At 40.6% G+C, this 16454-nt stretch overlaps 3 protein-coding genes across 4 annotated transcripts; 1 reads left to right on the top strand and 2 right to left on the bottom strand.

Moving 5' to 3' along the window:
* Positions 1 to 1739: 1739 nt before the first annotated feature.
* Positions 1740 to 4475, top strand: LOC104760556 (alcohol dehydrogenase class-3). Its single transcript, XM_010483493.3, has 9 exons — positions 1740 to 2167; positions 2308 to 2444; positions 2585 to 2631; positions 2721 to 3046; positions 3354 to 3436; positions 3533 to 3608; positions 3719 to 3876; positions 3965 to 4126; positions 4211 to 4475. The coding sequence occupies exons 1-9, from the start codon at positions 2134 to 2136 to the stop codon at positions 4325 to 4327; spliced, it is 1140 nt and encodes a 379-aa protein (XP_010481795.2). The 5' UTR covers positions 1740 to 2133; the 3' UTR covers positions 4328 to 4475.
* Positions 4476 to 4919: 444 nt separating this feature from the next.
* LOC104760555 (cytochrome P450 89A2) lies at positions 4920 to 6884 on the bottom strand. Its single transcript, XM_010483492.3, has one exon. It carries the CDS (start codon positions 6693 to 6695, stop codon positions 5151 to 5153), a length of 1545 nt encoding a protein of 514 aa, XP_010481794.1. The 5' UTR covers positions 6696 to 6884; the 3' UTR covers positions 4920 to 5150.
* A 67-nt stretch (positions 6885 to 6951) lies between these two features.
* Positions 6952 to 9303, bottom strand: LOC104760554 (hypothetical protein At1g04090). 2 transcript variants are annotated; one of them, XM_010483491.3, is made up of 2 exons: positions 8932 to 9303; positions 6952 to 8687 (listed from the first exon to the last, which is right to left on the bottom strand). In XM_010483491.3, the coding sequence occupies exons 1-2, from the start codon at positions 9038 to 9040 to the stop codon at positions 7099 to 7101; spliced, it is 1698 nt and encodes a 565-aa protein (XP_010481793.1). In that variant the 5' UTR covers positions 9041 to 9303; the 3' UTR covers positions 6952 to 7098. The 2 variants fall into 2 exon arrangements, with proteins under 2 accessions (XP_010481793.1, XP_087356197.1); XM_087500071.1 differs by having other exon boundaries at positions 6952 to 8701; positions 8932 to 9066.
* Between the last annotated feature and the right edge of the window lie 7151 nt (positions 9304 to 16454).

The following is a 16454-nucleotide window of genomic DNA, read 5'->3' as shown; positions in this document are numbered from 1 at the left end:
CCCTTGAAAGAAAGCCATAGCACAAACGTACTAGGAAAGACAATGGATGAGAATCACTTATCCCTGTCTTGAGAAAACTAACAACCAGCTCTGAATCCACCTCCAACTCCACACACCGCACATTGCACTCCCAAGCCATACAAAGTCCATAGTAGACTCCCCACAACTCCGCTAACAACGCCGAACAAATCCCAATGTTAAACGTAAAACCTCCGCACCAAAGTCCCTCGCTATCCCGTAAGACCCCTCCTGTCGTCGCATAACCCGGATTCCCTCTTGATGCACCATCGGTGTTTAACCCGGATTACTATTTACATTCATAATCCAAACTCGTCGATTTGTTTTTAATTCGGTATAGAGAAAAAAATGATCGAACTTTTATTATTATTATCAGTAGTGATACATTAAAAATAGTAAGAGAAAGGTGACATGTTTAAAGTTTAAATGTGTCTCGTCTAGTCCTGTGAACTATTAAACATGATAACATTTGCCAAAAATATTAAAATTTCTCAAACCGGATGACCTAAATTGTGTGGCTGAACAAATCTATCTCGTTAGATTTTTTTACCCGTAGAAAACTCATCTCGTGAATCCCATAAGAGAAGTGTCTACATTTATCATGTTTAATTTTGCAAAACTTATGGATAAAATATGTTTTAATATAAAAATTATTTTAAGATTGTATAATATAGAAATTAAACTATTTCATATATATTACAAACTATTAAACTATTTCATATATATTATTAATATATATTAGATCATTTAAAACTGAAAATCATTTATGTAATTATACTATTGGGCTTTATATGGCATGTTTTGTTTGATATGTATAATAAAGTATTCTTACTCTTGAGAAAGAAAAGAACAAAAGTGTGGACAACTTTGGTTTGAAAAAAAAATATACAATGTCGACCACTTTACCAAAAATTAGAAACGGGATGTTTTTGAAAGGAAGAGGTGAAGATGCAACTCTTCAGTCTTCCTCAGTCAATCAATCTCCCAAGAGAACGCCACTTGAAAAATATGAAAATTATTTGTAACAATTGATTTCAGATTGTTATCAATGATTGCTATGATTTGAAAGTTTGGAAGATTTTTATATCAATTAGAATAAGTTACTACAAATTAGGTAAAATATAATACTTGCAAATCGTTTTTTGGAAATATATATCGTGATAATATCCACATTTTATGTTAATGTATCTATGATTTACTTATTTTTACAGGCATACAATCTATACCAATGAAGATCCGCGTCCCTTACCAATGAAGATCTGACGAAGTTATTCTTGATCCAAATAATCATATAACTGATGACTTAACACGCTTAGGATCCGCGTCCCTCACCTATCAAGATCTGAATCACTTATTCAAGAACCGAATTACTTTATAATTGGTGAATTAAAGTTTCGTTTAATTCTTCTCTTAATTTTTTCTTCGAGCGGCCGTTACAACATTTATTTTTTCTTCATCACCACAATCAGGTTTAGACTAAGGTCTAGTTTAGAATCAGACAATCAGTAGAATCAGACTAGGTCTAGTTTGACATTTCTACTGGGTGACTGGGCGTACAATTTAAATTGTTTAGTTAGATGGCCCATTTGCTTAGAGATATATACATTATTGCATAAAGTTGTTGATCCATTAAAAAAATCGGTTATGGACAAATCTCTGGGTTGATTTTGGATATGGACAAATGTCCTTTTATTACGAATTGTTAAGATCTTACTTGCGATAATCTCAAACTTGGAGAATTGGTCTATCTTTTACATCAGAAGATGTATTTTGAGTTTTGACACATTTTTTTTTTTATCTTCTGAAAAGATGAAATATCTATCGATTATTGTAATTTTGGACCAAAGTGTATGACATTATTATTATGTGTCTCGGGTCCTACTTCAAATCAAAATCGGAGGTCTCTCACTCGATTATTATTGACCCGACCCGACCCGACCCGACCCGACCCGACCCGACCCGACCCGACCCGACCCGACTGGGAGTAATTACATTTCTAGCCCCATGTGAGAAGAAGAAAAAGAAGAAACGACACACCACCAAAGTGGCCACCAACAACACCACACTGCTCACTCTTTTTTCTCTATCTCTCAAAAATCTCTTCCTGCTGCGTCAATGGCGACTCAAGGTCAGATTATCACATGCAAAGGTATTGTTTTATCCTCGATCCTCCTCATCATCTCTTCCTCTTGGATTATACCGTTTTCTATCCCAGATACATGAATCTGATGTTTTGAAAACCCTATCTCTTCTCCGATTGTGATTTTTTTCCTGATTTGGATTTTCTAGCTGCTGTGGCTTACGAGCCAAACAAGCCTCTGGTTATCGAAGATGTTCAGGTGGCTCCACCTCAAGCCGGTGAGGTTCGGATCAAGATCCTCTACACTGCTCTTTGTCACACCGACGCTTACACTTGGAGCGGCAAGGTTCGTTTCTTCTCTCCATTTTTTCATTCATTTCTCCTCTGTAATTGTAATTGATTTGATTTGAGTTTATTTTATCGAATTTGAGTGTGTTAGTGAATCTATGTTATCTCAATAGGCTGAGTCCAAATGTTTGGTTACAGGATCCTGAAGGTCTCTTTCCGTGTATCCTCGGTCATGAGGCTGCTGGGTATGTTAAATGTTTAATCATCACTAAATCCAGTTTTCAGGGTTCTTTTATTGTTTTTGAGATGGTCGTTTTTGTTTTGATGGGAATAGAGTTGTTGAGAGTGTTGGTGAAGGAGTAACAGAGGTTCAACCTGGTGATCATGTTATCCCTTGTTATCAAGCTGAGTGTCGTGAATGCAAGTTTTGCAAATCTGGCAAGACTAACCTCTGTGGCAAGGTTCGATCTGCTACTGGTGTTGGGGTTATGATGAACGACCGCAAGTCCCGGTTCTCGGTTAATGGGAAACCCATCTATCACTTCATGGGTACCTCGACGTTTAGTCAGTATACTGTTGTTCATGATGTTAGTGTCGCCAAAATTGATCCTCAGGCTCCTTTGGATAAAGTTTGTCTTCTTGGATGTGGTGTTCCCACTGGTAAGAGTTAAATCTATCTTAAGTTTCACCTTTCTCTACATTTCCTTTTGCTTTGTGGGACTTCATTAATTTCCTTTTGGTAGTAACGTAAGTTTAGAGTGTCCTGGCCTATCTGTATATTAATGTAACATCCACTGGTAACGTTGATCTGCATAGTTCTTCACCATTATCGTTATTCTTTCCCGACAGGAACCTAATTTTTTCACTCCGTGCTCGTTTCTTCTTTCTTTTCGAGTTTTTTGACATTTGCTGATAGAAATGAGCATTATGGTCTCTAACAGTATATCATGTATATGCGTCCTATTAGGTCTTGGAGCAGTTTGGAATACTGCAAAAGTAGAACCAGGGTCAAATGTCGCCATTTTTGGTCTTGGCACTGTTGGACTTGCTGTAAGCTACTGCCTCAAACTTTTTAATGCTTCCGTAATTCCTTTCTTCTGCAACAAAGAAAACCATTGTGGGTAAGTGTTGAATTGTGATGGATAGGTTGCCGAGGGTGCAAAAACAGCTGGTGCTTCAAGGATCATTGGAATTGATATTGATAGCAAGAAGTATGAAACTGGTAAATCTTCTTGTCTTGTCAAAGTGATAACACTGGCTTTGTTTAAAATGTGATTTTGGAAATCTTGTGAGTTTTACGCATATAATTGAGTTCCTTTTTCGTAATTTCAGCAAAGAAGTTTGGTGTTAACGAATTTGTGAACCCAAAGGAGCACGACAAGCCAATTCAGGAAGTGATTGTCGATCTCACTGATGGAGGTGTTGACTACAGCTTTGAGTGCATCGGGAATGTCTCTGTGATGAGAGCTGCATTGGAGTGCTGTCACAAGGTAAGTCATCCATGGACATTTATAAGATACTGTTTTAAAATTGTAGACTAGAGGATGTTGTCAAGAGCTAAAGACAATCACGTTGCAGGGATGGGGAACTTCGGTGATAGTGGGTGTAGCAGCATCAGGACAAGAGATATCAACTCGACCATTCCAACTCGTGACAGGTCGTGTGTGGAAAGGAACAGCTTTTGGTGGTTTCAAGAGTCGAACCCAAGTGCCTTGGCTCGTAGAAAAGTATATGAGAAAGGTAAGTAAAAAACTTTACACTTTAAGGCACACAATTCTTGATATCTTCTTCTCTTTCTAACACTTGACCGTTCAAATGATGCAGGAGATTAAAGTGGATGAGTACATAACACACAACCTGAGCTTGGGAGAGATCAACAAGGCTTTTGATCTGTTGCACGAAGGTACTTGCCTTCGATGTGTCCTCGACACAACCGAATGATAACAACGCCAATGATTCTCTCTGCTTCATCTCTGTGTTTTTGTGACTTTTGTCTTTCATCTGTAATGACGACTTCCTGAGCAATGGACTCAAAGCGTGTGTTCTGTCTCTCTGTCTCCCTCAATAAAGTTTCATTTTAAGACCGAAAGCATCATTATAATTGTTTAAACAGCACTCATTCCTGATTCTACCAATTCTTAAAGACGGAAAGTACAATTTTGGTCTTGGCACGTTAAGATTCATTGATTTTGGAGATTCATTGATTGTTCTTTGCTTTCATAAATGAAACTTTCTTATATATCAGAATCTCTGTTAGTCTCTGTTAGTATTTCATAAGTTTTGTATAATTTTATTTTTTATTTAAAATTTTAATTATATTTTATTTAAATTTAAATTATAAATAAAATTCAGAACCAATGATGATGAGAGATGTGTTGAGTGAGTTTCTCACAAGTTCTTAAAGTATCTCACAAGGTTTCTCAATGTATTTTCTTTCTTATTTTTTTTAATATTTTATATTTTCTTACCATACAGGCTCTTATGAAATATTATTGTATTAATCCGATTCATAAATTAGATACATACATATATATTTAACGAACTAAAATGTACTTTTATCTATAAAAAGTGTCTACATCATTATTAGTAAATATATCGGAACTACATTCCACAAATGTTTTTGTATATTAAGGTGGCCAACATAAACTTGAAAACAAACAGTCAACAACGATTTTGTTCCTAGCTAATAGAATGTACTTTACTAAAATTCTAGTTTCCATAGTTGACTCGACCAAACAAAGGGCACACAGTTTTGAATATTAAACTAGTGACTTCTCCTAGGAACAGCAAGAACCTTAAGGGGATGCTTCATGACGACGGTGAACTCGAGCCTCTCCGTCAAGTCAACTTCATGACCTTCTACCTCTTTCCATTGGAACTCTCTGACCATGTTGGCGATGTAGTACTCGAGATGCAACATTGCCAGCCCTATCCCCGGACATATCCTCCTTCCTGCTCCGAACGGTATCATCTTGATTCCTCTACTTCCGGTTATATCCACCACTTCTTCTTCTCCCATGAATCTCTCCGGCTTAAACACCATCGGTTCCTCCCACACCTTGGGATCTCGTCCTATGTCCGCCACCATGAAGTTGACTGTCCCCTTCTTCGGTACCTTGTACCCACCCAATACAGTGTCCTCCGTGACACGGTGCGGGAGTAGGAAGTGTCCCGGAGGATGCCTTCGAAGACCCTCCAACACAACTGCCTTTAGATACGGCATCTTCTCCACGTCTTCTTCCTCCACCTCTTTTGCTTCTTCCCCGACTACGCTTTTGATCTCCTCGTGTAACCTCTCCTGGATATCTGGATACTTCACGAGGTTCGCCATGATCCATTGTAGTGCTGTGGCCGTTGTGTCAGTCCCGCCGGTGAGAAACTCTGAGCACAAACTCACCAAGTCTTCCTCGTCCAGCTTCTTCTTCTCATCAGGAAGCTCCAAATCAAATAGAGTATCAACATATGATTGTACATAGTCTTTGTTGTCTTCTTCTTCTTCTTCTTCCTCCGACCTCTTCTTATTCCTCTCTTCAACGATCTTCCTCCGTGCATGTATCAACGGAAGCAGAACATCTCTCTGTTGTTTCCGAATCTTGAGAAATTCTTGCCACCTCTTTCGCAAAATCAGTTTGGTGAACTTAGGCCATATGTTGAAGATGTTGAATCTCGACAAGCTAAGGAGCTGTAGTCTCTGAATGAACTCCACTTGTTTGATTTGCTTCTCGTCGAGTTTATCTCCGAAACACATGAGAACAAGAAGAGCAAACATGGCATACTGGAGATGGTCGACGAGTGCGATCGGTTCTTGATCACCTCTGTGTTTACGAAAACTATCAAAGAGGATCCCAAGAACCCAGTGCCGTGCGTGAGAATAACATCTCACGCGCGAAGGATGAAGAATCTCTGAGGTGATGTTTCGTCGAAGAAGCCGCCACGTGGCTCCGTATGACCCGGAGCTGATGTTGTGTTTGTTGATGATCTTGCTGATTGTATCCGGTTGTGGACGGTCTGCATAGACTGAACCGTTCAGAACTAGAGCCTCGTGAGCGAGGGTACGGTCGGCAACGAATATGGCGGGGTGTGAAGTGATGCGAAGTGTGACGATGGGGCCTAGACGGTTGTGGACGGAGCGGAGATAGGATTCTAAGCCACCTAAGCCTTCCCGAAGCCACTGGAGTGTTCCGAGGAAAGGTAAGATGTTAGGGTCAGGAGGTAACGGAAGAGAGGAAGAGGTACTACGGCTGCGAAGGATGAGATGGAGAAAGAGAGACACCAAGAGAGAGGCCAAGATCAGTAACCATATCTCCATTTTTGGGTTCTAACTCTTATTACGTGTCTACATATGTATATAGACGTGTGTGGCCAAAGTCTTTTAGACTAAATACATAGTACATAGTTCACTGTTAGAGCCTGCGTATTCACTTATAAAATAATTTAATAATTTTCAGTCATACTTTTGAAATATTTATACATTTCAAAATTTGGAAAATTTTATGCGGTGTTTGTTGCAGCTCACGGGTCGAGAGATATTTGTAGAGATTAATTAAAGATAGAGACCGGTCTGATAGAGAAAACCACAAGTTTATTTCCTTTTCCTTCGATAAAATTAGTATAATCATTGCACGGAACACAATCGAAGAGAAGAAAACAAGAATATGGGCTTAAGAAATACACTACTCAAGGCCCATGTCGTAAAGCCCAATACAAAAATATCACCACCTCTCGTCGCCGTACCAATTATTCTTCTCCTTAGGTCCCGTCGGTCCTTCCTCGCCGGATAATTCAACCGGAAGCTTCCTCAACACAGCATCAAGCCAAGTCCTTAACCTCAAAGGCAATCGTTCATTCAATCTCTCAATCTCAGTTCTCGAATCATACACAATCTTCGGTCCCCACTCTCTCATATAACCTAACCACGGCGGCTCAACCACAACTCCTCCGAGATACTCCGCCGCCACAATCTCATACCTCAAACTCGAATCAACAAACAAATCACTTGCCGCTGTATCATTCCTTATACCAATCCCAAGCATATCAGATCCTTGTAGATACATCCCTGACGTAGCGAAGCTCGCATGACCATGCTTTGAAGAGTAAACCACAGCTCTGTTACTTCCTCCTACGAACTCAAGATCTTGAGGTTCGATCCATTCGCCGCCACTGTGTTGAGAGAAGTAAACAGAGTAAAGCTCGCCAGAGAAGTTACTGATTCTGAGTGTGAAATGTTCCCAATCACAAACGTGTTGACCTGTTTTAGCCAACGAGAGATTCATGAGCCCTAGTTTAAGAGTCGCTGGTCCGTTGAATGGACAAAAGATCCAAAACACAAGATCCGTGAACGTTCCTCCAAATGCTGGCTTAACGTGTACGTAAAGCTTCGCGCTCTCTAGGTCGCCACGTTTGAGTTTTTCGCGTCGTTGTTGGTCGTTTATTGGTAAATCGATCCAAAACTGCTTATCGTTGGTTCCACCATGAGGTAGATTCGATCCTGTTTCGTCAATAGGTTCATTGTTAATATCAGAGCTGCACAATACAGCACCGTTCTTGAAGAACCATGAGACGGAAGAAGGTAGATAGATTTCGTTAGGATGGAAGTAAACTCTGGGACCGTAGTGTTGGACCAACGCGTGGATTTGTTCGATGTTTGGCATTGCGTGTAAACTCGAATCGTGGTTTTTCAAGCACGCGATGGTACGGAGATGATCTTCTTCAGGGGAATGAGTTGTGCAGAAGAAGGTTCCTGTTGAGACTCCTTTACCACACACCCCACGGTCTGAAGGTCTTGTTTTCCATATAAACAAAGGCATGCTTAAAGAATCCGAGAAAGCAGTGATGAGGACTTTATGTGCTTCGCATTTATCGGTTAGATCAGCTCGAACACATCTAACTTGATCCAATTCAGGTTTTACAGGACTCGTTGTAACCAAAAAGCCGATCGGTTTGTACCCTTTAGGAGGCTGCGGTAACCAGAAGTAACCGCAAGATTCGTGTTGACGTTCTTCCGATAAGTCATTTGAGCTCCAGACCAATGTATAATCAAGTGGTTGCACAAGTGCAGGCTGTGTCGACTCCGAGGACTTTACTTCTCTTGCTACAAGGAGAAAGCCTCTTACGAGATGAGAGTCAGACTGACAGTAATGACCTAAACAGTGGAAACCTTCGGGTAAGTTGTCCGGTTTGTAAAAGGAAACACTCTTCTTGCTGTCACGAAGAGAGCAGTACCGCCATACGATTTCAAAGCTTGTGATCTCGGCGACTTCTATATCGCCAAGATTGATTCTTCTTGAACCGAAGCCTGTACCTGATCATATTCAGCTAAACATGAATCGGAGACAGAGAAAAGGAATCCAAAAAGAGAGATGAGTTCTTAAAAAAAGAAAGAAAGTACAAGACTGTTCCTCCTAAGACTTGTAAGGTCGAACAAGTTGTGTTCGTGGATTGCATCAAAAACTAAAGAGCTAAATTCAGACCAGAAGTATCAGGGAAAAATCTAAATTCAGATTACTTTCGGATCGGAATTGAAGAAGGTGAAACAGAAAAAATACCTGAAGGCCAGTGGGGAATAGAACAAGGGAGGGAGAAGGTCTCAGGCTTCTTCAATGGCGGTTGTAATTCTCTGAGATTGTTCCAATTAAGACATTTGCATCCAAACATTCCTCTCTCTCTCTCTCAGATCATCCGATCCGATGGTTCGCGAAACCGACATATATCTAAAGCCTTGTTGGGTCCCAATTCTTTAATCGTCGAGAAATTTCGATTTTGTTATAATTATTTCTTCTAACAAAAAAATAAATTCATGAAAAACACAACATATATAAAATACATATTTTTTTTTTTGGTACTTCACAGGGAAGAATTTCCCTGATATTATTAAAACAAACTAAAAATGTTTATAGGAACATTCCGGGGACACCCACGTCCCAAAACATCCGTACGTAACAAAGACTCGACCTCACTTGAAGCCGTACTAAAAGAATGAAAAGCCGTACTAAACGAATGAAAACCTAACGGTAAAGTAAATACATAGTTAGCTAATCCATCGATAAGACTGTTAGCTTTCTTATACACATGTGTCACACGAACTATCCAGTCCCTTGATAAAAAGTCATGGCACAGTCGCACCACGAAAGACAGCGGATGAGATTCTTGAATCCTTGTCTTTAAATATCCCACCACCATCTCCGAGTCTACCTCCAACTCCACTCTCATGATCTTTCGTTCCCAAGCAATCACTAGTCCATAATAAACACCCCATAATTCCGCCAACGGGGCCGAACACCGACCAATGTTCAAAGCAAAACCATCACACCACCTCCCTTCCACTTCCCGCACAACACCACCAGCCGCCGCTAAACCAGGATTTCCTCGAGATGCACCATCAGTGTTAATCTCAAACCACCCCTCCTGCGGTGGCACCCACTTCACAAGAATCTCCCGTCTTCCACCACCAACACCCTCATTCACCCGTCGAACTGTAATAAACTCTTGCGCAGTCTCCTTAATGAACTGCACTCTATCGCGCCACACTGTTCTCTCCAAAAACATTTCCACATCGCCACTTCCAAGCCAACCAAATAGCCAAAGCAAACATAACACACCAATGAGAACTTACTGTATCTCCACTACCGCCTAGATTTTCAAATAACCACTCGATAAGAGTCTGAGAAAAGAATACCCGACGTTTACTCACCGGGACAACCCGTTGCCACAACCCTGCCATAGCCGGACAGTCGCGGAGAACATGCATTATGGTTTCAAACCCCCCTTTACACACGGAGAAGACTGCGGAATCAGTAAGGTGACGACGAAGTCTTTCCGCATTCGTCAGAATCACTTGCCTAACGACTAACCAAAGGAACACTGTAATCCTTTCCGACACTACAACTGTCCAAATACGTGCATAAAACAGACCCATATCTTGCCCCAAAAACTCTCTCATCGTCAGCAGAGCATAAGCAGACTTGACAGTAAATTGGCCATCCACAGTCTCTCCCCATGCCATACGATCCCGTGCACCCGTTATATTATCAATTACTACTGTAGTCAGTTCAAGCCTTTGATCCTCCTCCAAAAAAGGCGATATCCTGGTCCAATCCCAGCCAAGACCATTAGACCAGAGATCACTTGCTAACATTGTCTCATACCCCACGCATTTTCCTACCATCTCCTACCACCCAACGCATCCCTTTGAAAATCACTTCTCTCAAATCCACACACACACTCCTCCAGGTAGAAGACCAATTACTCTTCACCTTAAACCAATGAGGGTCACGAAATGAACCAACCTTGTACTTAGCTCGTAACACCTTAGCCCACAAACTAGTTTGATCATGAAGTAGCCTCCACCCGACCTTAGCTATAACAGATTTATTCATCTCGCACGATGTCCGAATTCCCAAACCACCCTCCCGCTTGGGACGAAAAACCTTATCCCAAGCAACCAGATGAATCTTACGTTTCGGTGTAGAGCCCCATAAGAAATTACGAGATACTCGGTGCAACCTGTCCAACATAGAAGCCAGCAAAATAATGGTACTCATCGTGTGGATAGGAATGGAGGACATAACAGACTTCGTAAAAGTAATCCGGCCCGCAAAACTAAACATTTGACTCTTCCATCCCCGCCAAATGAGCTGAAACCCGTTCAAGAACATCTCCAAAGGTGTCCCTATTAATTCGCTTATGTAGGACTGGCATTCCTAGATACTTCCCCAACGCCCGTGTAACCTGAATGCCACTCTCATCACTGATTTGTTGCCCCAACTCCCAAGAGACATTGTCCGAAAAAGAAATTTTAGAGTTCTCCAAACTCACTTTCTGCCCCGAGGCCAAACAGAAACGCTCCAACACCTTCCTCACAACTCTGACTTGGGTAACAGAAGCTTCAGCAAACAAAATGAGGTCATCCGCAAACAGGATATGAGAGAGGTAAGGACCACCATTAGACAAGCGAATTGGTTTCCAAGCCTTGACCCCAATCTCCTTCTCAATCAAGTGGCACAACCGCTCCATACATAACACAAATAAATATGGTGAAAGAGGATCACCCTGCCGCAAGCCTCTACAAGGTTTAAATGGTTCAGTCTTCTCACCATTCCATAATAAACATATATCCGGTCCAGCAACACACTGCATTATCCACCCAACCCATGTATCATTTAAACCTGCTTGCTTGAGGGTCTCCTCCTGAAAGTCCCACCTGATCCTATCATAGGCCTTCTCCAAATCAAACTTTAAAAGCATCCAGCCTTTGCGACCCTTCTTCTGTCTCACTGAGTGAACAACTTCCTTTACAACCACAATATTATCCGTACTTAACCTTACCGGAATAAAGCTTGATTGCGCAGGTCCCACTAACTTTGTCATCATTCCCTTCAACCTCCCCACCATAGTTTTAGTAATGATCGTGAAGAGGAAATTACACAGACTTATAGGTCTAAGCTGTGTAATTTTAGCAGGACGTGCCACCTTAGGAATAAGCACCACCAATGCGTCTTCGTCTCCGGTGGTAGGCACCCTGTTCTGAAAAACTCCAAAACGAACTGAACCATAGACTCACTGACAGAAAACTGGTTGAAAACCATCTGGACTCGGTGCTTTAAATTTCCCCATACTTCTAAGTGTCTGCTCCACATCAAGATTTGTAAATGGCTTATTCAAGGAAACCTTCCCCTCCCAATACAAATGGAAAAAACCCTCCACTGGTAACTGTGACTCATCATGAACCACATCATCAAGTGAGTATAGTTTACGAAAATACTCTGTTGCAAGCTTTTCCAGATCCTCTCTCTCGGTAATCCATCTACCTGCATCATCTTGCAACATATCAAACCGATTTTGTCGCCTACGTATGATCGTTGAAAGGTGAAAAACTTTTGTGTTGCGATCGCCATGCACAATCCACTTCTCCCTTGACTTCTGCAGCCATAACACCTCCTCCTGCTCCAATACCGCAGCAAACTCCTTCACAAGGAGTCTTCTCGCATCAATAAATCGTTAGTTTGGAGAATTTCAAGACAATTCAGAAGCTTTTCTTTCCGGGCATTGATATCTCAAAAAACCTCTCTGTTCTACTTCCCCAGCGTTTGTCTTAACTTTTGCTAAGCATCACGGGTGTTAAGATTCCTATCCCACGAGGCCTCCAACAGATCTTTAAAACCTGGGTGAGTCAGCCAAGCAACTTCAAACCAAAAGGGTCTCCGACCCGCATTTCTGGCAACGCCTAGAGTAAGCTGCACATAGATATGAGCATGGTCGGATGCTAGGAATGGGAGATGAGAAACCACCGCCTCTTGCCATTTAAGCCGAGAGTGAGCACAACAGAGCACCGATCTAACCGCTTGGCAACAAAAAACCTTTCAGCTTGTCCTCTCTTTCAGGTATACTGGTTTCCGCGAAAACCCATATCAATCAATGAAAGCTCATTAATCCATTCACCAAACGATAGTGAATCAAGTGACAACAAACCGTTACCGCCAGTCCTCTCATCAAGGCGAACAATGGTATTAAAGTCCCCCCTATCACCACTGGTCCCGTCACCGAACAAACCATGATATGCTCAAATTATAATACCCTAATGGTACTAACAGCCTTGCAGTTGTAATACTCTAGGGGTCGAATCCACAGAGACTCTAGATCACACAATAGACTTATTAATCTTTTAATTATGCTAAATTAGAATATTAATTTAAAAACAATGCAAAAACAGAATCAGAATGTGTTGTAAATTCAGGAATTAAAAACGGTAGGTCCAGAGAAATTTTCAGGAATTTATGAAATATTAAATCAATCAATAAATTAGGATTCAATCAATTAAAAATCAGATCTAGAACTCTGAACACAATTGTAAAATAAATCAGTTCTCACTGCAAATATTATCTAAATTTAAAACCAGAAAATCCAAATCTCTTTGCAAAATTCTAGGTTAAAAATCAGCTTTAAAATCATGTTTAAATTGTTCACAAAATTACTAAATCAAATCTCTTTGCAAGAAGTAATTTTGCTCATCAAAATGTTTAATCAGGAAAATCAATTATACTCTCATATCAATTTATTTTCCTAAGTATTAATTTTAGGTGATCAATCAAGAATTGATATGAAGAACAACCTAAGATGAAAATCACAGAAGAATAAGAATCCTAATAAATCAGCAGATCTAATAGATCATAAAAACTCTATAAAAACCCTGAACCTAATTAGAGATCTACTCAAACATGATTATTGAAACAAAAACCATGAATAAAATAGATATCATATAATAAACCAAAAGAGAAAACAAAGAGTTTCGAAAGCTTCTTTCAACAGGGTCTTGGCTTGTCTCTCTCAAAAAGCTCTCAAGGTCTCTCTCTCAAAAGGTGGCAGAAAAATTGCTAGAAAATAACTTAGGTCTAAACAATAACCATAAAAATCTTATAAATACTCTAAAACACGTCTTGGGCCTTAATTGAAAATAAAGGAAACTTGGGCAAATTTTGTAAATCTTCTAAAGCTCGTGGAGAAAACTTCCGATTGGCTTGTGGCAGCTGCATCGACCGATGCTTTGGGTTGCATCGGTCGATGCATACCCTTGAACTCGTCTCCGACCTTCGTAGATCAGCCTTAATGCTTCCAAATCATCATTTTTTAGTTCCTTTGTGTTCTATACTCAAAAAGCACACTTATACCATGGTTAAAAACCACAAAAACCATAATATATCAACTCCCCCAGACTTAGCTTTTGCTTGCCCTCAAGCAAAACAGAAACTTAGAACTGTGAAAGAGGTTTGAAAACATGGAATTCACTCAACTGCAAGTAACCATTTTTCACACTCTTCATCGCCTTGATCTTCAGAACTTACTTCATATACTTTGTCAATTGAAAAGCATCAACATTCCTTACTCAAATTCCACAATCCTCTGGAATCTCTAGTCTCACCATTGTCATCTCATTACATAAATTAAAACAAGTACAGGTGAGTTCTTACCTTGGTGTATTGATCAGTGACATATGGACTCTCTTCAGGCCAAGACATTCTTCATCCATCTCCTTTTCTCTCCCTTTTCTCACTTCTATGAAGTTGATTTATTTCATTTTTTTTACATCAAAGATGTAAGCGAATACCAGGGTCATCGGTAATTTACATACCCCTCGCTTCCAAGGTTTGTGTGATCATTTGACTCAAGAATAGAATAATGAGGTCACAGGTAATTTACCTACCTCTCTAAACTAATCAAAATCATCTCATCTTTTTTTTTTCCTCTCTTTTTTTTTTTTTTTTTTTTTTTGAGTACTGAAAGGAAGAGAGAGGGAAGACATACTTTGAAAAATTGCACTGTCTTGTATGGCCCGAAGAAGAAGTCTAGTCCACTGATTTCCAACCCCAAAGTAAGAGATTAAGTCCGGTTAAAATCCTGATAAAAGTTGAGACAACGTTAGTTTAACCAGATATCCTTTGGATAAGGGCTTTCGAGACTGTTGATACAACTCATAGCTTTTCCAAACTTCAGTTCTGAGATCAAGTATAATCAAGATTCATAAGAGTGTTAGCCAAAGAACAGAACCATTAGTTAGAGATCATAATTCCAAAAAGAAAAATTGAAAATTTTGACTCAAAAATATGGTTTTGACAGTCACAACTGACACAAGAAAGAAAAAGTAGTTAGTTAGTAACTAGCCTCCCCCAGACTTAAACAACATTGTCCCCAGTGTTATCAAGCCTAAGACTGACTAAGAAAGAAAAAACAAATTGAAAAAGTAGTGAACTAATGAACCAGATTCGTGTTACCAACTGTTAGCCTTTGTGTCGATCGATGCACAACTAAATCAACCGAGACTCCGACGTTGAATCCTTTGGTCGCACGTTAATTGAGTTTCTCGCATGGATGCCAGCTCTGTTAAGAATCACTGAAACACAACATTAAATGCGACATGATAGATAATGGTTCATAATGCAATACAAGTTCAATCTGAAACAAATGACAAACTGACTCAAGGAAAAATAAAAATGACTCAAAGTGAAAGAGAAATCGTAAACAGAAGTAGGATCAATCCTCAGGAGCAGCATCACCATCAGCAAGATCTGCATCACTACCGCTCGCTCCCCCAAGGGGAGGAGAACGTGATCTACGCCTATTAGGACGGAGGCAGCCACATCGAGACAATCGAGCAATCGCGTTCCAGATGGCACGCATGGTGGAGGTCTGGTACTCCTGGTAAGCTCCCTGACTCATAGTAGCAGAAGGCTTCGGTGGCTCTGGGAACTCAAATGCTGCAGTGCTAGAAGAAGAACCAAACTCAAAACCCCCAGCAGGTTTAGGACCGTCTAAGTCCACAACAGGAAAAGAAGATGCAGCAGTGCGTTGATGACGGGAAGGCGGTGGCGAAGCAAAATCAGCGGCAGCAGGAAGAAAACGCAACTGCTCTGCATCCTCTCCAATAGAGGTGAGGTCAGGTCGTGGCAATCTGATCAGATGACTACCAGTAGAATCACAAAAGCTCCATAGCATCCCCTTCTTCATCCAAGTGGAGTTCCTTAAATTCTCCTCATCAATAACGCTCCTCTCCATCGAAATGGAGACAGAGTCAATAGCAATACGCAGTCGCTGAAAAATAGGAGTAGGTAGAATCCCAACATACTCTGTCTTCCCATGCCCAAAATCCTTGACCTTCAAAGAGATCAAGTGAGAAGCAAACACTGAACCATAGTTAACCCTCTCAGGGTCAACCCAGCTATCATCCTCAGCAATCAAATCATAAATCCCATATGCCATCATTTCCAACTCAGTCACTCTCATCTTTTCAGGCTCCATCTTACACAAAATAGTGTTGCCTATGGCAGTAAAAATATACTTGAGCTTTGGATGCCTCACATCAGTCATAGTGGAACGTCGGGAATCATAATCGCCAGTACCGAAGTAAGACCAGAGATGTGAGATATCTACAAACTCTCCTGGAAGTGAAACTCCCTCTGGCTCTCTCCTAAAACCGTAAATGTCACAAAGATCAGGTAAAGAAATCTCATACCGAACTCCTCTAATGAAGAAAGACAACCTTCCTTCACTAGCTTTCCGGACCTGCTCGTTCTGGAAA

The sequence above is a fragment of the Camelina sativa genome, chromosome 18 (assembly GCF_030686135.1).
Source record: "Camelina sativa cultivar CO46 ecotype springtype chromosome 18, ASM3068613v1".
Classification (NCBI taxonomy): domain Eukaryota; kingdom Viridiplantae; phylum Streptophyta; class Magnoliopsida; order Brassicales; family Brassicaceae; genus Camelina; species Camelina sativa.
The sequence above is the reverse complement of the archived record's forward strand: the minus strand, read 5'-3'. Positions and strand labels throughout refer to the sequence as shown.